The following is a 22182-nucleotide window of genomic DNA, read 5'->3' as shown; positions in this document are numbered from 1 at the left end:
GCTGAAGGGATGATCCTGTGCTCCACAGTTGGCTCACAGCCACCTTCTTAGTATATCCACTAGAGCGGTTTCAGACAGCATGCAGCCTGTTGAGCTGTTCTGTCCATATGATGTGATCCAGCAGGTGGATAATGAATTCCACACTAGTATGTGGCTGATACACAATGATTAGCGATTTGTAAGTATGACAATATTCTATGGTGCATTTATTCAGCAGCTTCAAGCAGTACAAAATGTCTTGGTAGTCTGAGAGGCACAGATAGCAAGGTGATCAAGGTATAGCAGTAAATCCCAGAAAACAAAAATCACACATGTAAATCCTGGTGGTTGGAGTCTAACCTTTATAGTGTATCAGTGTAGCTAGAGTCAGTGATGGAAGCAGATCTCTGAAAGTGGGAAGTTAACAATGTTACTCAGTTTGTCCGCAACAGCAGTCCTTTAGGGAATACAGTGTGGGCTTAAGGGATGATCCTGTGTGCCACATGCGGCTCACAGCCACTTCCCTTTTTGTATGTCCACTAACGCTGTTTCAGGCAGCATACAACCTGTGAGCTGTTCTGTCCATATCAGAAATCTTCGGTGGTAATCCCTCCCAGGTGAGCTGAACCTGTAATAAAGATTGTGAACTCAAGGTGTGTATCTTGAGCACATGGTGGGAGCCAGGAGCAATATAAGTCGGGGCAGTATTTCTTCTTTCTCGGAATCTAAGTGAAGACTGATGAACAGCAAAGACGACGGCAAGAGTCTCCATAGGAGTACAGTGTAGTGTTAATAATGTATTGCTCCACAAGCAGTGACTATGACAGTCGAGCCCTGTGGGCAGCGATGGGAGCTCCGCCTCATCCCCTGGTGCTGACTTCCGGATCTTTTCACTTCCTGATCGGCACGCTGCAGTGCAGATTATCCTGGTGGCTGCAGGTGCCTGTTTCTGTGGTGAGTCTGGTGGGGTATGACCAAACAGTCAAGGCTGCATGCAAAGGATTGTGGGATATGGTACCGGTACGGCCCTCTTGGAACCACAACTGAGGTGGTACTGTTTAAGCGAGCCGTACCGTTCGGTTCGATGCACTGATGGTGGTCCTGGAGTCCTGTGTGTCCCGAGTGGAGGTGGCTTTTGGGTGACAAGCTAGCAAAAAGCTCCCCCCCCCCCCCCAGACTTCCTTCCTTATCAGGTCCTGCATCTGATTCGGCCATCGCGGACAGGGGTGCCCTGCTAGGTCTGCAACCACGTGCCGGGAATTTTCTGATAGTGAAGATGATATTCCTCCCACATTTGCAACCGTGCACGAAAATGCGCTGGTGGACGCACTGATTGTATCTGTATGTGAGACCTTAAAGATGGAGGACGCAGCTGCGAAGGAGGGGCAAGCCATCCAGAGCGGCAAAGGTGTTTCCTTTCCCTGCTTAGTTTGACAAAATTGTCGCTAAAGAGTAGGGACGACCAAAGTGTCCCCTTGGGGTCCCTAAGCAAGTTTCTAGGCGTTACCCCTATGAGGAGTCCCTTTATTAAGAGGTGGACCCTCCGGTTTCCAGATTGAACAAGGCAACCTGATTCCAGTCCCCGGCCTTTAAGGATTCGGCTGACAGGAATGGGGAGGCTGTGGTCTGCAAAATGTACACTATGGCTGGTTCCGCACTGAGGCGTATTCACCATTGCCCTGGTGTCGCAAACTCTGATCGAGTGGGCTAAGCTTTTACGCCGTGACCTGGAGGGAGAAAAGCTCCCCCTGCCTTTGCTGAGCTGGTGGACCAGCTGGTCCAGGGGCTGTAGTTTATCTGTTTATCTTTTGGGTGCAGCTCCCAGAGTGGCTCGGTTCTCAGTTTTTTCAGTGTGTCTTTTGGCTCACTGAAAGACACAGTGTGTCTTTTGGATCACCTATTTGGAGCTACCTTGGATGACCTCATTAAAGGTCTCACAGGGGGTAAGAGTACCTTTTTTTTTTTTTTTTTTTTTTTTTTTTTTTTTTTTTTTTTTTTTTTTTTTCCCCATCCCTCAGGGTCGAATTGACAAGGGCTCGAAGTCTTTCAGGGCCTCCTCTGGCGCAGTGGTCCTCAACCCTGGCCTACAGGGCCCACTAACAGGCCAGGTTTGCAAGATAACTGAAATACATCCCAGGTGATATCATTTGCTGCTCAGTGATTGCAGCACTCTAGTCTGCATCTCCCCAAGGTAATACATAAAATCTGGCCTGTTAGTGGGCCCTGAGGACCAGAGTTGAGACTGCTCTGGAGGATCCAAACAAACCTGGTCTGGCAAGCGGAGAGCGGGCTTCTCCAGACCCGCAGACAAGGCTCCTTCAGCATGAAGGTGCGCCCTCACCCGTATCAGGGGTGGGGAGATGTCTTTGCTGGCTTTCGGACCCGTGGGCTTCCCTGGTACAAGACAAGTGGGTCCACAGTCAGTCTGGCTACAAGAAAGGAAGTTTTGCTCTTGTCCCCTGGCAAGGTTCTTTCTTTCCAACTTGCGCCTGTCCCCGGACCACTTACAGGGTCTGTTTGGGGCGGTGCAATACCTGTTACTTCCAAGGGGTGATTGTCCCAGTTCCAACTTTGGAACGTTTTCAGGGTTTTTACTCAAACCTGTTTACAGTTCCCAGGAAGGAAGGCAAGGTGTGTCTAACCCTGGATCTCAAGGCGCTAAACTGCTTTGTGCGGGTGCAGAAGTTCAGAATGGAGTCCATTTGCACGGTGGTGGCATCCCTGCGTCAGGGGGATTTTCTTGTTTCGACATCAAGGATGCTTACCTTCACATTCCAATATGTACCGTCAACACTTCCTCCGCTTTGCCGTGGGCGAGCAGCATTTTCCGTTTGTGGCGTTGGCCTTTGGTCTCTGCTCCTCGGGTCTTCACAAAAGTTTTTGCATCGGTGCTAGCTTTGTTATGCCAATGGGGATCGCGGTACTGGGCTACTTGGATGACCGGCGAGCGGAGTCTCCTACTGCTCTAGTGGAAAGGTAAATAATGGTGTATTAAATATCGCAGTGTAGGAACTTGTTCCTATTTGGGGTCGCAACAGACCATGTAAAAACGTAGAGTGATCTGAAATAAATATTTCTGAATATAAAGTTGCGCTCAACCAAAAAAACACTCAAATGAATCGGGTAAATATAGTTTTATAAATGTGAATATGTTCTTCAAATACAAATGCAAAAATATTTGTGCAAAAATTCAATCTCAAATATGCAAATAAATGTGACTATACAAACCATTCACATTGATTGCAAATAATAAATTAGTGTGAAAGTCCACAATATATATTGGTGTTTAAATAGGTGACAGTACATCGGATAAAGTCCAATATAGATTGTTGTAAGGAAATAAATCAGCACTTGTCTCCAACACCTCCACCAGAAAAAACAGGATCACCCGGTGTGCACTAGAGGCTTACCAGATGTAGCAGACCCTTTGATTATAGGTGGTCGATTAAGGCAGGGAATCGCAACAATAGATATCAGGTATTCCAATTGGCATCTCCCATACACCTCCAGATATCCACCTTTTATGTCTCCTTATCGCCGGTGATGATTCTCTCAAATACCGTGACCAGGAAAAAGGACTCTCATAGTGAAGTATGTAGTAGGAAGGAAATTTATTTAAAATCGATGCACTTCCATTTAGAAACCTTGTTTCAAGCATAAGGAATACAAAAACCGTGGTCTCCGGGTGAGAACGCCGCTTCCGCGTTCCACTGGGACCCGCAAGTGACGAGGTAGCGTGATTACAGTCCAAACGTCCCGACACCTTTCGTCAGTGCGTAATTGACGTCATCATGGTCGTGACCCGGTCATGTGCTCTGCTCTGTGCACTATTCCCATAGTCCCCAAGTCCTCGGAGTGCGCAAGAGGGGGTGGCTACACTTCTACATACAGTGGAACCAACATAAACCTAGCCATCTTCTAATAGGAAGCCAGGTCACAGCATACATTTATGAATGGGTGCACACTGTAGCGTGTTTGTTGTTCCCCCCCCCCCCCCCCATGTATAGAATGAATGAAGTAAAAAAGACCTTCATCCTGTACAACCACTTTAAATTCACTCCTCCTTTGTTACTTGTTGCAGCAAGAAACTCACTTCATTCTGCAGCTTCTCCATTAGTCTATGAAACCAAAAGGCACAGTTTTTTTTGCATTTAAATCACTGACCCTTTACAAAAATGCAGCGGCTAAAAAAAAAGCCTAGATGAACATGTCCCATAGGAAACCATGTGAAATGGACTTTAGTGCGTTTCTGCAAAAATCACCAGGAAACGCATAGGTGTGAAACGAGCCTAAACACTGTTTGCTGGCCTTTCTACTTGCTACATTGTGGTGTCTAATGCCCCATACACACGTGCAGATTATCTGCAGACTTTTGTCTGCAGACTTACCTTTTCTATGTAGTGCAAGGGCCTGCCGGATTGCATACAAATTGAAAGTGTTTAGATTTGACCTCATATTATATGGTTTTGGTAAGTCTGCAGACAAAAGTCTGCAGATAATCTGCACGTGTGTATGGGGCATTATACAAGGTTAACCGGTTGGCGGACGTCCGCGGCCTTTTTACTGCGGCAGTGCGGCCCTCCTGTGCAAACCGACATAGACCTATGTCGGCCATGCGCCTGCAGCTAGGGGGCGCGCGCGCGCCAACGCTCTCCCGCCCCACTCGGCAGCAGGGACTCCGATGCACAGGGCAGGTGGCTCTGATCGCCGCCTGACACCCGCAAACGCTCCCCGCTGAGAGAGAAAACCCAGCTGACCGTTCTCCCTGGAGTGATCCCAGAGCTCCTGTGATCCTTTAGAGACCTGTGTTCCTGTATAGATAATTTCACAAGCCACTCCCCTAGGCTCACATTTAACCCCTTGATCACCCAGTGTTAACCCCTTCCCTGCCAGTGTCACTTACAGTAACAGTGCATATGTATAGCACTGATTTCTGTAGTAATGTCACTGGTCCCCCCCCCCCCCCCCCCCCAAAAAGTGTCAAATGTCAGGGGTCGAATCGGTCCACCGCAATGTCGAAGTCCCGGTAAAAATTGCAGATCGTGGCCATTACTAGTAAAAATGACAAATCTTTCCCGTAGTAAGTAGACGCGATAACTTTTGTGCAAACCAATCAAAATATGCTTGAGATTTTTATCAAAAATATGTAGCAGAAAACAAATTGGCCTAGAATGTTTATTTTTTTTTTTTTTTTTTTTTCAGAATTGTCGCTTTTTGTTTTATAGCGCAAGAAATAAAAATCGCACAGGTGATCAAATACCACCAAAAGAAAGCTCTATTTGTGGTGGGGGGGAAAGACATAAATTTTATTAAGGTACAGCGTCGCACGACCACGCAATTGTCCTTTAAAATAACGCAGTGCCGAATCGCAAAATATGGCCTGGTCATTAAGGGGGAAAATTTTCCGGTCCAGAACTGGTTAAATAGGACACTGCTGGTTTGAGTGCTTTAGAACAGGTGAAGTTAGTATCTGGCAAAGCTTCTTTATTTCTTATTTCAGCTGCTCCACAGCTGATGATTGTAAGAATTTGTCACTCTCTGCTCCTCCCTTGACCATTTGCTGATGAGAAATACCAAAAATATATATGGAGGAGTTGGCCTTGTTAGAGAAATGACATTGTTCCAGTGCATATGTAAGTTAATAGGATTCTTTTTGTATTTGCATAGTGGGTTATACTGTACAGCAGTACATAATAGAGGTTAGCAGGACTCAATGATCATATTTAAGTTGGGAGTTTCCAGAATTTTCATACGGGCCAAAAAACTTTACTCTTTTTTTAATATATCAAACTCTTGTAGGGTGTATGTTGGGTTATAGCATATATTGGATATAGAGCAGGTCCCATACCATTTCTCCTGACTGAATTTCCTTCCTATGGGTGATAGTTTTGGAGCCAGTGAGCTGGTACTGCATATAGTGTTCGCTAATCTATAATCTATATTCAGAATTACAAAAAAGTTGGGATGGTGTAAAAAAAATCTACATAAACAGAATGCAATGATTTGCAAATGTCACCCATATTTTATTCACAATAAAAATTGAAAACCTTTAAAATGCCTAAACTGAGAGTACCGTTTTAACCACTTTCTGCCTGCCCACAGTAGTTTTATTGCAGGCGGCAATGTACCTGTACATCACCTGGCACATGAGCACTAGTGCTCTGCTCCCGCATGGACACAGCAGATTGCGGCTCCTGGTCCTGGCTTTGAACGGTCGGGGTTACATGATCCTATTGTAGACACCACTGTATATAAATGGGTTTCCTTCGTAACAGCTGTGCTTAGTATTGTGATGCGGTGATCGGCCCACAGCTATCACACGGTACCTGGGCCAATCACAGAAACCTATACCATGTGATTAGCTGATCACTAGTAATCACAGCTGTTCTAAATGGCAACCCGTTCATGACCACTCAAAACATTCCCGTTGCAGTGATAATCATTGTAACAGCAATCAAAGTGTGTAAAGGGGGGGAAAAAAAGTAAAGTTTAAAACATATATTTTAAATGCTTTTTTATTTTTTTTAACCTACTCTTAACTAGTCAGTATCTCTGCTCACCACCACATCAGTCATATGATGAATGTGTGCTGCACTGGTGACCAATGTTTTGGGGGAGGAATCTTGCCCTGTTTTTCCTCTTAGGATTCTAACTGCTCAACAGTCCCGGGTCATCTGTAATATTTTCCATTTTCAAGATGCGCCAAGTATTTTCATTTGAACTGCAGGCAGGCCAATTAAGCACCCAGACACTTCTACTATGATGTCATGCTACTGTCTACTACAGGGCTCAAAATTTCAAGTCCTGAGCTACTCGCCAGGCCTTAACCATTTGCCGACTGCCACCAGTACATATACGGTGGCAGTCAGCCCCTCCTGGGCAAAGTGACGTACCGGTACCGGCGCGCTCCCGCCCCCACTCGTTCACTGGGATCCAATGTCCGCCGGCCACTCGCAATCTCCCGATGGAGAGGGAGAAAGGCAGGCGGCTGATGTAAACAAAGCCGCCTGTCATTCTCCATGGTGTAACTGCAGAGTATGATCTCTGTGGTTACATCAAAAGCCACGCCCCTTGATAGTTAGAAGCATGCCCTTAGGGACACACTTAACCCCTTGATCACGAATAGTTAACCCCTTCCCTGCCAGTCACTTTTTACAGTAACAGTGCATATGTATAGCACTGATTACTGTAGTAATGTCACTGGTACCCCCGAAAGTGTCAAATGTTAGTCAGGGGTCCGATCTGTCCGCCGCAATGTCGCAGTCCCGCAAAAAAAAATCGCAGATCGCCACCATTACTAGTTTAAAAAAAAAAAAATGACAAATCTTTCCCTTAGTAAACGCAATAACTTTTGCGCAAACCAATCAAAATACGCTTATTGTGAATTTTTTTTTTTTTTTTTTTTTTTTACCAAAAATATGTAGCAGAAAACAAATTGGCCTAAAATGTTAAATTTTGATTTAACACACCTCTCCGAAAATGTTTCTTTTGTTCATTGACTTGACACAGCTCCACATCTTCTTGACCCCTGCTTTTATCCTGCCCCCTACAGGAGTAGGATACTAGGATACTAGGCTGAAAAAAGTTTACGCCTATAGGGCAGTCCCAGGATGTATACTACCACTTCCTGATATAGGTCGTTTTTTTTTTTTTTTCTGCCAAGTCAGGAGTAAGGACCTAGTTCCTTGCTGGGATCTCTGGTCCTAGCATTTTTTTTTTTTGGTAACTTTTCATAAAAAAAAAAAATGTTTTCTGTTCCTGTGAGAACTACGATCAACTGCTGGACTGGGCGACAGACTGGTTATTCTAGATCCTTACGGTCTCCTCAGTCCCGCCAGCGAGCGCGACCCGACCTCCGCTCCACGCTTGGCCGGACGAGGGCTGGCGAGTAAATGCCTTCCGAGGATGCACGACCCGAGTCACAGCGATGATGGTCCAGTGGTCTGCCTAGAGTGGTGCCCGCCCGATTTTTACAAGGTGTGGCAAGTAGTGCTTACCCCCCCCCCCGGTCTTTCGGGGAGGATGTGGGCACCTCCCTGGGATGGTCGGACCCCGGGTTCCCCTCAAACCCCCCACAGCACCTCTAAATAGTCGGTGTGGATGTTTTTGCTTTTTTTGCGGGGACTAATAGGTTGTCTTTTTGTGGACCTTTGGCCAGCATCTCCTTGCGGGACTGAGGTCAGCAGCCTCCCCTGCTTGTTTTCAGGGTGAGCTTAGTATATAGCGACCCTACTGGGTCTGTGTTCAAGCGCTTTGAGTGCTCGGATAGTGAGGATGATTCCTCTTTTTTTACTGTATATGCGCATAAAAGGTGCTGGTGGATGCACGATTGTATTAAATATTAAACCTGAGGGATGCAGCTGCTGTCTCAGAGGCACCGGTCCCCTTGGTGCCCGCAGATCCTCTAAAGCGGCAAAGATTTTCCCGTCTTCTGGGACAAAATTGTTGCGAGTCAGTGGAGTTGTCCTAAACGCTATATGGTGGTGCCTAAACGTTTCGATAGAGGGTATCCCTTGAGGGTATCCTCTGAATATTTGGGCAGTTCCACCTGTGGTGGACTCTCGGGGTCTCCGGACTGAATAAAGCCACCCTTTCTCGATCGTTCATTGACGGACGCAGTTCTCTCTGATTCATATGAGTAGGGTAATACTGCCCCCTACAGGAGTAGGACACTAGGCAGAAAAAAGTTCTGTCTACGCCTATGGGCAGTCCCGGAAGGTACACCCTCTCTTCTGCATAGGATGTCCATATTTTTTTTTTTTTTTTCATCATATGAGAAAGTCGTGTATTGTGTGGTGTGAGTCTTCCTGGGCTCCCCCTCGCTCTTACTCAACGGCTGGATTGGATCTTGGCTTCCTTCAACGGGAGGGGGGGGGGGGGGGGGAGTTGATCAAAAGTTGGCCTTGAGTACGGTCAAGGGTCAGGTTTCGGCTTTGGTCATTCTTATGCCACAGGCCATTGGCCGCCCGTTCCTGGTGCGTAACTTTTTTCCATGGGTTGCGACACTTGGTTCTTCTGGTGCGACCTCCATCGGCAACTGGGGACCTTGGTTGGTGCAGTCGGTTCTTCCAGACCCTCCTTTGTGAGTATCGAGGGTATCCCCTGCTTACCTTATTGCAGAAGGTGGCCTTCTTGGTTGCTGTCACTCTGCACGCGGGGTGTCGGCACTGGTGATGTTGTCCTTTCGTTCTTCCTATATGTTGGTTCATGGGATCAGGTGGTACTTAGTCCGGATCCGACCTTTCTCCGAAGGTGGTTTCTGGTGTTCACTTGCACGAGGCCATTGTGTTGCCATCTTGTGTCCTAAGCCCTCTCATCTGTGTCTGCTGCGACTATTTCCAGTTGAATCGGACAGTCGGTGGTGCAGCCTTCTTCATTTATGGGTCAGGTCCTACTGTTTCCTGTTTCGGCGCCTTCTGCTTGGGCGCCTAGTGCTTCCTGGGCTTTTTGCCATACAGGCATCTGTGCTTCAGGTTGCAAGACGACTACCTGGTCGTTCACACCTTTGCCACGTTTTATAAGGTGGATGTGCTGTCATCTGCAGATGCCTTTTTTTCATCTGCAAGGTTTTTTGCTGGCTGCTGTTTGGAGGGCTTTTGGCCTGCCTTGAGGGTGTTTACTGTTTGTTTTCAGGTGGGCCTCATCTTTTGTTCTGATGAGTCCTATGTTGCCTGGTCGGCTATGTTTGGCCTTGGGGACTTGTTCTTTTATGCTGTTCCCACCCCTCATTTTATGGCACCTCTTTGGGACGTCCCTACTGATATGAATCAGAGAGAACTGCGTCCCTCGATGAACAATAGAGAACTTGATTCTTGACTTACCGTAAAATCCTTTTCTCAAGTCAAATGACCTGTGTGGGTTTCCCCCCCCCCTTTTTTTAAATGGTAGGTTTTCTAGGTTTAAACATTTTGTTTTTTTTGTATATTGAAAATAAAATGTTTATTAGATTAGCAAATTGTTGCATTCTGCTTCTATGTACATTTTACTACGATTTTAGAATTGGGGTTTTAGATCTGTGCTCAGATGAGGTAAGCTTCCTTGCATGAGGCCTCAACTTCCCTAAGTATGCCTGTAATGAGAGATATATTGGTTGCCGTTGCTAGACTGCTTCTGAAATGCTAGTTGGCTTGGTCAGTACTTCAAAGTTACAAATGTGATACAAGTTTACAGAAAATGGCTTACATTTTTAAGCCAATGCACCAACCTAAAAGCGGGGCAACTGGCATTTTTAAAAGGACAAGCTGTCAATAAAAGCCTTGTTACAACATGATTCCTCTAGCTGCTAACTTTGTTCATGTTACAATGCAAGATTTTACCATGTACATTCTCTCACTTGCAAAGTCTCTCTGCTTTGCTGTCTGACACTTATGGCTGTGCCTGATGCCACACCATGCATGCTGTGGTTTTACCTGCTGACCCCTATGTTGATACAGAACACAGTAGGGACATTGTGGTCAACAGTTAGAACCACAGTGTGTAGCGGGGATGTGCGATTTAACACAGCCAAATGGTGAAAATTAGGCGCCTGACTGTTATTTCTCCTTGTTACAGGGATAGGCCCCCTTCCACACAGGCTGACTCCTCCAGTTCAGCTTGGTATCTGTTCATTGTTTAGGTCCACCTGAAAAACTGACAAGCGGACCAATCCATCTGCCATTGTGAAAGGGGCCTTATTCTTGTCTAACCTTCTTTGTTTTTGTTTTCTTTTTGTTTTTTTCTTTGTTTTTTTCATGCTGCCTTGCTTGTATATGTTTATAGGACAAAGAAGCCTCCATCATGCAGGGGACAACCTGGAGACCTTAGTTCTGATAAACCCTACCAAGTCTTCAGTATGCGATGAGGTAAGCTGCAAAAAAAAAAAAAAAAATGCTATATATTACAATTACAGGTGTTGGGTAAATATGTACAGTATTCATTCTTGGCTTAATTTTAAATCCCCCTAGTGCCAAGTTATTCCAAAGTGAACTAGTCACTTTGGCCCTCAAAGCTTAAAATCCAGATTTCCTTTTTTGTAGACCTATTCATTATACATTGTAAGCAGCTGCTGCTGGAGTTTTGGGGTTTCCTTTAACAAAGTCTATAGATATTCATGACCCCTCTGGTAAATACCATGCTTTTGTGTTTCAGATCCGGAAGTTAATTTGCCATTCCTCCCAGCACAAGCTTTTGATATTTACTGGCCCTTTTCTTGAAGAAACTGGTGAAATGCTTCTACAAGGTGGAGGAGCTTTCTCCATAGAAGACTTTATTCAGATCTTTACAGATAAAGAGGTAAGCTGTTCATACTATTATTCTCCTAACTATTAACCTTTTTTAAGGGATGATATAACATTCTGTCCTTTTTTTTTTTTTTTTTTTTTTTTTTTTTTTGTTAAATATCTTTCAGATTGGAGAAACTCTAAGCTCATCTGATCCCACGTCTCATGTCATCTTGACTGTTTCCTGTCCTGAAAACTGGGATCTTTCACAGTTGGACAAATGTAGTCTCCAAGACTTTATTGAATTGCGGTTTAACAAGGACAAAAAGTTTCCTGAGACAGAGGGTCTACAAGAGTTGGCAGAATACCTGTCTGAATCCCTTGAGCCCTCTTCTCCTTTTGAATTGCTGGAATCTCCCACAACTGTGGGCTTTTTGAAGTTATTCAAACCATGCTGCTATGTATTCCCTGGAGGTAGGGGAGACTCTGCTTTTTTTGCAGTCAATGGATTTAACATGCTGGTAAATGGAGGCTCTGATACTAGGTCTCCATTTTGGAAATTGATACGCCATTTAGATAGGGTAGACTCTATTCTTCTCACCCATTTGGGAATTGACAATCTACCAGGCATCAATAGCTTACTGCGGAGGAAAATAGCAGAAGGAGAAGAAGATGGCTCGCAAGGAGCACAGCCAAGTGATGATTGGCTAAGAAATCTGATCTCTCCAGAGCTAGGTGTAGTCTTTCTGAACTCTCCAGAGAAAACAACTTGCGAAGAAGAGCCCAGTACAGTAACAGTTAAGGAAGAGGTTATGCTTACGCTGCGATGTTTGGAGAAACTTGGTATTCTGCCAGAACCTTTGTACCGAAGCAATAATGCAACTGTTGAACCTACTATTCTTTTTCAAAAGATGGGTGTTGGTAGATTAGAAATGTATGTCTTGAACCCTGTAAAGGGTAGTAAAGACCTGGAAACTTTCACAAAACAGTGGCCTGGAATTTTGAAGCACAAGGGGTCAGAGATACCACTGACTTCTCTAACCTCAGTCTGTGCTCTGCTTGTCTGGCATCCTTCTGCACCCTCTGAACGAATTGTTAGAGTATTATTTCCTGGTTGCACACCTCAAAACAAAATTCTTGACGGTCTGGAGAAGTTGAAACATCTAGATTTCCTGAAAGATCCTGTTATAACACAAAAGGACTTGGAGATTAAGGGAAGCAGTTTTACAGGTAAGGGTGTTGCCAAACCTTCTCGAACTGGAAGCAAAGAGAGTCTTGCATCTGGATCTGGAAGACTAAGCGCTGATCTAAAACCTAGACCAGTAAAGGATAAGTCACTGAAAACTTCTAAAAATGAACTGAGATCAGATGGGAAAGACAAAAACAAAGTTGCTGTAGAGCCTGGAAAAGAAGGGGAAAAAATGAAGGAAGTCAAAGCTAAAATTGAAAATGCATCTGAGAAACAGAGACCCGATTCAAGACTGAAGACCACAAAAGAAAAGCCTATAATGAAAAAAGAGATGCCAAAAGATGAAAAGAAGCAACTTGGCAAAAAGGATGATGAGCATACAGAAAAGAAAAGGGAAGTTAAAAAGGAGCTGCGACCTGTTGGAGAAGCCAGAACAGAAACCCCAAGGAGGGATGCCAAAGATAAGGCTGAGGGCACAAAAGTTAATGTAAAAGACATGAAGAAAGCTACCACAACACCTGATTCCAGGAGACCAAATCCCAAAATAGGTTCTTTGAAGAAGGAAATGGGAAGTGTAAAAAAGGATTTGATAGCAGGTAACCGAATTTTGGTCAAGGGTAAGCCCCCAAGTAAGGAGCCAGTCAAGGAAGTTGTCAGCCAGTCAGTTGAAAAGGCAGCTGGTTCTGCATGCACCAGTGTTGCTGGTGACCAAATTACAGACCATCAAGCAACAGGTAATGGTATTGAAGCTGCTGCATGTGCCCCTATTGGCATTGATGGACCTATTAATGGTCATGGTGTACATGCAGAAAATGGCCTGTGTACAGCTGAGCCAGAGAGTCCAAATGGATTTCGGTACCTGGAAACAAGTCCCCCCAAAGGCTTAGCTCCCGCATCTCCATTGGCTAAAACGCCCAGAAGTGATGTTAGTGTGAATTTTGACCTGACTCCCACAAACTTGGAGGTCCAAGAGCGAGGTAGAAATGTACACCATGGCCAGGATTGGCTGGATGACCCTTGTGGAAGCTCTGAAGAAAGGACTTTGGAAATGGCATCCCCAGTCAGTTCAGAGCATCATTCTCCACCAGTATCACAGCAAATTGGCAGTCAGTCGCTACCATCAGTAGATGGAAGAAATGTTGCCTCTTCTTCTTGGAGAGCACCTCCCAGATCTTCCCAAGAAAACTCAAATTCTTCACAGGGAAGGCAGAACAGTTGCCTTTCCTTGAGTCCATTCCGGGAAGATCTACCTGATGTCTCTCCAACCATAACTACTCCTTCATTGCCTGCCGAAGTGGGATCCCCACATTCTACAGAAGTGGATGAGTCTCTTTCCATCTCTTCCTTTGAGCAGACCCTTCCTCCTGTAAGTGAGTCTCCTAGAGATGTATCACCAGACACCCATACACCAAACAGAGTAGGTCTGAGTCTGCCTGTTCGTCCTTCACATTCTGGTGAGCTTGAAGGCCAGTCTGAAAGGTCAGCCTCTCCTCATGATGTGGACTTATGTTTGGTATCCCCATGCGAATTTGAGCATCACAAGTCTGATGTTGTAATTAGCCCACATGATAGTGACAGTGATCCTTCCCAGGAGTTGCCCAAGCCACCAGGCTTTTCTGGGAAAAAAATTCAAAATGGACCAGAGACCCCACCTACTTCAGTAAGTGAATCTTTACCCACAATATCTGATTCTGGACCAGAAGAATGCCCTTCAATAGCTGTGGATGGTGCATCAGATTCAGAGGGTGATAACACTCCAAGACTCTTGGATCCTGTTCCACCTCCCCTAAAGGATCCTCACCCCCTGCCTCCTCAACCAGGTACTTGCATGGTTGACCCTGAAGCCATGTCAACAGATCATGGAGACAAAAAAACTCTAAACCAGTCTTCGCCTTCCAATGTTCGAAGTAACCCTAGTAAGTTATCTGGCAAGGCTAAAGGTGTTGGTGATAAATTGGGCAAGGTTTCCACAGGAAAAACGGATGTGACACGTGCTGGAGCAGATGCTAAACCATCAACAGCCAGACGCAGCATTGTAAACTCAATGAAAGCCACTCCTGCAGGAAGTCGTTTAACATCAGGTAAGTAATTTTTATGGTCATTGTCTGACAACTAACACACTTCTGTCCTATGGTGACTATTCTTAATGTCTGAAGAAGCAGTGTTGCCAAACTAGGACAGGAAGGGTTAGGACTCACCCTTGAGATGTTCTGTTGTTCAGAGAAACCTGCAAACAATATTTGTTGAAAGGTAACAATACTAAATAACTGAATTAAAAGAACATTGGTATTGAACAAATTTATTGTATGTTTCTTTATGGCAGCCTATTCATTTTGCTAGGCATTTGTATTCCAGTGCAAGTGCGTTGCCAGGTACTTAAGCATTTTATCAAGGAATAGCATTTTGCCCTAACCGGCAATGCAATAGCAAATGCCATGTTATCACAGTGCATAATTGCTGGCCCTAAAAATAGACAAATTGTTAGAACTGCTATTGTCTTGCAAGTGCTGACAGGGGGTTGGGACTAAACAGTAATATACATAAAACCCCAATAAAGCCTTACACTCTTCTTGGGGTGGGGTTAGGGTTTTGTATGTCCTTGTTGGAGAGATCTGTCTTTGCTATTTTGTTGTGGGTTTTTTTTTTTCTGTGAAATAAAAACAGGTGCAACATGTTAGCAAATGCAAACTTAGCCTTTAAATTTTAAGGTGTAACATGTTGCTATGCAGCATTCCACCCCCATTGTGACATTGAGCAGTGGTTCTTCTCCCTGCACCTGTTGTAACATTTTAACCACTTAAGCCCCGGAAGATTTTACCACCATTCCGACCAGGGGGTATTTTGCGATTCGGCACTGCGTGACTTTAACGGACAATTGCGCGGTCGTGCGACGCTGTACCTAAACGAATTTGACGTCCTTTTTTCTCTATCGCTCATTGACAGACGTAGTCTTCTTGATTCTCAAGAGCTGGGTTATGTTGTCTCCGCAGGAGTAGGACTAGGCAGAAAGACAAAACGTTCTGGCTCCACCTTAGGGGCAGTCCCTGAGGGTATATCCTCCCTCTCTCTGCTACAGGGAATCAGTTTTTTTCTGTCTAGTCAGGAGTAAGGACCTAAGTTCCTTGCTGGGATCTTTTGGTCCTGGCAAGACTTTTTTCTTTAGAAAGACATTTTTTAGGTAGTTTTTCTCCAGTGTTTTTCCTGTGAGATCTTCAAGCAAAAATGCCGGACTGGGCGACCCTTGTGGTCACCCCAGCCGGCCTACGAGCGCGCGCAGACCATGGCATTGCGCTTGGTCGGCCGCGACACATTCAAGTAAGTATGCGGGGCCGGGCGACGGGCTGGATGTTGAGATCCAGTGGTCACCCCGGTTTCTGCCTACGAGCGCGTGCAGACCAGAGCTCCGCGCTGGGTCGGCCGCGACGGAGTCCCAGTGGAGGGACTGACCTTGCGAGTTAAGTCTCGCTTGGTCGCCAGGAACCAGAGAGTCGAGGCGTCCGGAGTGGTCCACAACCCCCCACCCCGGTGGAGAGGGTATTGTGAAGAGAGGGTGCCTGTCGGTTCGGTATGGTGAGTAAACGTTCCCTTTTTTTCTTTCCTCGTTATGAGGCAGTATGAATTATGGGCCCCTCCATATATGGTCAGTATATATCTGATACTTATAAGTCCCCCTTGTAATACAGCATGTGTTTGTGGGAAGTGGACTTGGTTTGAGAGCTAACACTCTTACCCAGCAGACTGTAACATTACAGCAGACATAGGAGGTATAATCCTACCTTATTTGTAGTGTATCTCCTGTAGATCCATATATCGCCTCTTAGCAGAGATGCAGGTGGATGTGCTGGGAAAACGATTTCGGCGGTCCGCCGCCATTTTGCCGTAGACCAAGTGCATGTATGTCCTCAGGTCACGCCGGCCGCCATGTTTTTGGAGTCTTATGTCTCTTCTATGGGGGCGGCCATGTTTCGTGAGCCCAGCTACCTCGTGGAGAGCTGGGAACGCCGGAAGGCGTACACAGGGGGCGGAGCCACGTCCTTCTACCCGGGAAAAAGCAACAGCTCCTTCCAGTCTGTGTAAGACAGACGCTGACTGCAGTTGGTTGGAAACTTCACTGCATCGGTTGGTGAGCCTTGGGGGTCCCTCTCTCTCTCTGTGGGATCGAGAAGCAGGTACTCTGAGGGGCGCTATTGCGCTAGGGGGAGACACACAAAAAAAAAAAAAAAAGAAAAAGTTTTTTTGTTTTTGCTGGCAAAGGTGTCCTGAATTAACATGGACCCTGCCACTCATGTATCTCCTCCGGATCCCCTCGAGGGGTCTGCAGGATCCTCCAGCACCCCACTGACAATTGAATCATTGTCAGCTATTATGGAAACTTTTGTGTCCCGGGTGGAAGTGGCTTGTCAGGGACAGGGCGCAAGAAAGCGACCCCCGCCTAACCCCTTATTATCTGAAACCTCGGATTCAGACTCTGAGCCTATTTCTGCAGTTGCAGGTACTTCATCTGGGATTGGTGTCTCGGGTCCTGTCTCTTCAGACAGCGAGGAGGATGTTTCGGCATCAGCCATAGCCCGAGAGGAAGCGTTGGTAAACGCACTCATTGTATCTGTTCAAGAAACCTTAAGGTTACAGGGTATTCCATCGGAAATAGCTGAAACTGAAATCCCTTTTGGGACTAAAAAACGCATCAAAGTGGCGAAGGTTTTTCCATTGCCCAAATGTTTTGGCAATCCAATCGAAGAAGAATGGCGTCTGCCAAAACGCACTTTTACTATTTCTAAACGCATTAACAGGCGTTATCCGTTTGAGGAAACCCTCATTAAGAAATGGACAGAACCACCTGTGGTGGATTCACCAATTGCTAGATTGAATAAAGCCACGGTTATTCCTCTAGAAGACGCTCCGTCTTTTAAAGATCCAGTGGATCGCAAGATAGAAGCTATGTCTCGCACCATGTTTTCCTTGATTGGATCAGCTTTCAGACCTATAATAGCTATTGGTCTGGTTTCGCAGGCTGTAACTGAATGGACCAAGTGGTTACGCCAGGACTTAGAAGAGGTCCCTCAGGCGGTATCAGATTTGTTGGAACAAATGATACAGGGGTTACAGTTTGTGTGTGATGCGGCGTTAGACGCCACTCCATTATTGGCGCGAGCATCAGTCTCAGCAGTGGTTCTCAGGCGTACACTGTGGCTAAAAGGTTGGTTAGCCGACCAAGGTTCCAAAAAAGCATTGGCTAATATCCCCTTTTTAGGAGAGCGTCTATTTGGAGCCAACTTAGATGAGATCATTAAGGATCTCACGGGTGGAAAGAGCACCTTTTTACCGCAAAATTTTAAAGGTAAAGGAACTCGTCAAAGACGAGGGCCTTCTTTTTCTGCTCACAAGAGGTTTTTTCGTCCCGCGGGTGAAAAAATTAAGTCCTCCAAAGCTCCTGCAGGAGGCGTCAGGGGTCGTTGGTCGGGCAAGCAAAAGCCCGCCCCCTCCAGACCTGAAGATAAACCGTCCAAAGCCTGAAGGTGCGCCCCCACCCATAACTGGGGTGGGGGGACGTCTTCGCCGGTTCCCGGATCCAGGGCTTTCCAGAATCCCGGACAGATGGGTTTGCGAAGTCATAAGGTCAGGGTACAAGATCGAGTTTCGATCTCTCCCACCGGCGCGATTCTTCCCTTCCAATATCCGACTATCCCCGGATCGTTTAGAAGATCTGCGGAGAGCAGTCACAGATTTACTACAACAAGGAGTAGTAGTCCACGTTCCTTGGACAGAACGGTTTCAAGGGTTTTATTCAAACCTATTTACAATACCCAGGAAAGAGGGCAAAGTGCGTCCAATTCTGGACTTAAGGGCACTCAATTCTTTTGTCAACATAAGAAGATTCAGAATGGAGTCCATTCGCACAGTAGCAGCCTTCCTGCATCCAGGGGATGTCCTAGCGTCCATAGACATCAAGGACGCATATCTTCACATTCCCATTTTCGCAGGACATCAGCGGTTTCTACGCTTTTCCGTAGAAGAGAACCACTATCAGTTTGTGGCGTTACCTTTCGGTCTCGCCACGGCTCCGTGGGTCTTCACGAAGGTGTTGGCCCCAATGTTGGCACTTCTGCGCCAAAGAGGCATATCGATCCTTGGTTACCTAGACGATCTTCTGCTTCATGCAGAGTCTCCTCAGACCTTGCTACAAAACATAGAAATTACTATGATTTCTTTACAGGAATTCGGGTGGCTGGTGAACCAGCAAAAGTCATTTCTGGTTCCCACCCAGAGGCTCGAATATCTGGGTCTAATTCTAGACACAGTCAGGACAAGAGTTTTTCTTCCGGTAGGGAAACTCCGAAAGATTCAATCAGCAGTCCAGTTGTTACTGTCCAACAGCTGGTCTTCCCTTCGGACTTGCATGAGGGTTCTGGGGTTGATGGTGGCTTCGTTCGAAGCAGTCCCATTTGCCCAGTCCCATACCCGAATTCTTCAGCAAGAGATTCTTCTCAGATGGAATTGGAATCCGGAATCCCTGGACAATCAGATCCGATTGAGCAAACAGACCAGAGAGTCTCTGGTCTGGTGGCTTCGGTCTCCGATGCTCAGCCAGGGAAAGTCATTTCTGCCAATATATTGGACGATAGTGACCACGGATGCCAGTCTATCCGGATGGGGAGGAATTCTCGGTCAGTTATCTGTCCAGGGACTTTGGTCCCCGGAAGAATCCAGGTTGCCGATAAATGTATTGGAACTGAGAGCGATCAGACTTTGTCTGATTCACTGGACCTAGCAGCTCCAGGGCAGCCCGGTTCGGATCCAGTCGGACAATGCCACGGCCGTGGCTTATGTCAATCACCAGGGGGGCACCAAGAGTGTCCGAGCGGCCAAAGAAGTGGCTTGCATTCTTCGCTGGGCGGAACGATTTGTTCCAGCAATCTCTGCGGTGTTCATTCCGGGGGTGGAGAATTGGCAGGCAGATTATCTCAGCCGTCAGACTCTGGATCAGGGGGAATGGTCCCTCCATCCAGACGTTTTCCACCAGTTGTGCCTACGGTGGGGCACCCCGGATGTGGATCTGTTGGCATCACGATTCAACAGGAAAGTTCAGAGATTCGTGGCTCGCTCCCGCGATCCTCTAGCAGAAACCGCAGACGCACTGATCGCCCCGTGGGGGCAATACCAGCTAATGTATGCCTTCCCTCCTCTCGCGTTACTGCCAAGACTTCTTCGCAGGATAGAGGAGGAAGGAATTCCAGTAATTCTGGTAGCTCCGGACTGGCCTCGTCGAGCTTGGTACGCCGACGTGGTCAGACTGGTGGCGGACGTCCCGTGGAGACTTCCTCTCAGGGAGGACCTACTGTCTCAGGGACCGATCTTCCATCCTGCTTTACGATCGCTGGCTTTAACGGCCTGGCTATTGAGACCCAGGTGCTGAAGGACAAAAGTTTGTCAGCTTCAGTTATTCCTACTCTAGTTGAAGCAAGGAAAGCGACTTCCAGAAAGATTTATCATCGCACATGGAAGTCCTACATTGCATGGTGTGAACCTTTGGGGTTCCGTCCTCGGTCTTATTCGATTAGTCGAATATTAGCTTTTCTGCAACAAGGGGTTGAGCAGAAACTGGCCTTGAGTACTATCAAGGGTCAGGTCTCAGCATTAGCTATCTTCTTTCAGAAGCCTTTGGCTACTCATTCCTTGGTGCGGAATTTCATCCAGGGGGTGCGACATCTGGCTCCGCCAGTGCACGCGCTGTTACCCCCCTGGGATCTTAATTTAGTGTTGTCGGTTCTTCAGAAACCTCCCTTTGAAGATATTAGGGAGATTCCTCTACCTACGTTGTCCCAGAAGGTGGCCTTCTTGGTGGCTATTACTTCTGCACGCAGGGTGTCAGAACTGGCCGCATTATCTTGTCGTTCACCATATCTGGTGGTTCATAGAGATAAGGTGGTTCTTCGTCCGAATCCATCCTTCCTACCAAAAGTGGTTTCAGAATTTCATCTGAATGAAGAAATTGTGTTACCTTCCCTGTGTCCTAAGCCCAGTCATCCTCGGGAGTTTGCTTTACACTCCTTGGATGTGGTCCGGGCGATCAGGGTATACTTGAAAACGACAGACTCGTTTGGCAAGACGGATTCACTTTTTGTGATCCCGGATGGACCCAAAAAGGGGTTGCCTGCATCTGCCGCGACCATTTCCAGATGGATCAGACAGACGGTAGTACAGGCTTATTCTATTAAGGGTCGGGAGCCCCCGTTCCCTGTTAAGGCGCACTCCACTCGGGCGCTTAGTGCGTCATGGGCCTTTCGCCATCAGGCGTCAGTGGTCCAGGTGTGCAAGGCGGCTACCTGGTCGTCGGTGCATACCTTTACAAAACATTATAAAGTTGATGTAATGGCATCGTCTGATGCCTCGTTTGGCCGCAAGGTTTTGCAGGCCGCAATTTGAGGAGACCAGTGGTCTACCTCGAGGGTTTTTTCCGTTGGAAATTTTTCTTTTAGTCTCATTCTTTGTTTATAATGAGCCTTTAAAACTTCTAGTTTGGCACCGGTTGGGCCTTCTAGATTGGATTTGATTTTTTCAATCCCACCCCTCATTTGTGGCACTGCTTCTGGATGTCCCAGCTCTTGAGAATCAAGAAGACTACGTCTGTCAATGAGCGATAGAGAAAAATGGATTTTTGTAAGATCTTACCGTAAAATCCTTTTCTCTTAAGCTCATTGACAGACTTAGTACCCGCCCCTCTATCATTGAGTTGGGTTGGGTTAAATTCTCTGTTACTGCTTTAGAACAGAACTGATTCCCTGTAGCAGAGAGAGGGAGGATATACCCTCAGGGACTGCCCCTAAGGTGGAGCCAGAACGTTTTGTCTTTCTGCCTAGTCCTACTCCTGCGGAGACAACATAACCCAGCTCTTGAGAATCAAGAAGACTACGTCTGTCAATGAGCTTAAGAGAAAAGGATTTTACGGTAAGATCTTACAAAAATCCATTTTTTCCCACAAACAGAGCTTTCTTTTGGTGGTATTTGATCACCTGTGCGATTTTTTTTTTTTTTTTTTTTTTTTTTTTTTTTTTTTTTTTTTTTTGCGGGACTGCGACATTGTGGCGGACAGATCGGACCCTTGACTGACATTTTTGACACTTTTGGGGTTACCAGTGACATTTCTACAGTAATCAGTGCTATACATATGCACTGTTACTGTAAAAATACACTGGTAGTGAAGGGGTTAACTTTATTTGGGAGGGAGGGGCTATGTGTGTCCCTAGGGGCGTGCTTTCTACTGTGATTGGCTGTGGCTTCAGCTGTAAGGACACTGTTCAACGGATCTACATAGTAGATCCGTGTGATCAGTGTCTTTACACCGAGGAGAATGACAGGTGGCTTGTTTACACAAGCTGCCTGCCTTTCTCCCTCTCCCCCGCCGATCGCCGAGTGACCGGACATCGGGTCCGCTGGTCACACGCGCGGGGGGGGTCCGTGACCACGCCTCCGGGGGCGCGCGCTCGCACCCTAGACCCTCACAAGCTAGTGACGTAGCCCTACGTCACTTTGCCTGTGAGGGGCTGACTGCCGACGTAGATCGGCGTTAGGCAGTCGGCAAGTGGTTAAAACTGGCCGGCTGTGTGAGGTTTTGCCCACACAGCCGTGTAACTTATTCACAGGTTTCTGTGAATGAGGGAACTTAGTCCTGTCTGCCACTTTGCCAGACAGACTTGTAGTTTCAGTGGACATTAGGGAGCTGATGAGCATGCTCATAGTCCATCCATTCTTTTTACAGCTCTGAAACTGACAGCCTATACAATAGAGGTATGGGCAAAGAGCTGTAGGAAGGCTATT

General features: G+C 46.5%; 1 protein-coding gene across 1 annotated transcript in view; it reads left to right on the top strand.

The window, feature by feature from the left end:
• MAP1S (microtubule associated protein 1S) overlaps positions 1–22182 on the top strand; it is a 92592-nt gene that overhangs the window by 45119 nt on the left and 25291 nt on the right. Inside the window, exons 3-5 of the mRNA XM_082275335.1 lie at positions 10738–10820; positions 11107–11250; positions 11366–14451. Coding sequence (XP_082131461.1) covers positions 10738–10820; positions 11107–11250; positions 11366–14451 — 3313 coding nt within the window. The remainder of the gene's footprint in view (positions 1–10737; positions 10821–11106; positions 11251–11365; positions 14452–22182) is intronic.

The sequence above is a fragment of the Pelophylax lessonae genome (genome assembly GCF_965119305.1).
Source record: "Pelophylax lessonae genome assembly, chromosome: 1".
NCBI lineage: Eukaryota > Metazoa > Chordata > Amphibia > Anura > Ranidae > Pelophylax > Pelophylax lessonae.
Note: the sequence above shows the minus strand (reverse complement) of the source record. Positions and strands in the feature narration are given on the sequence as shown.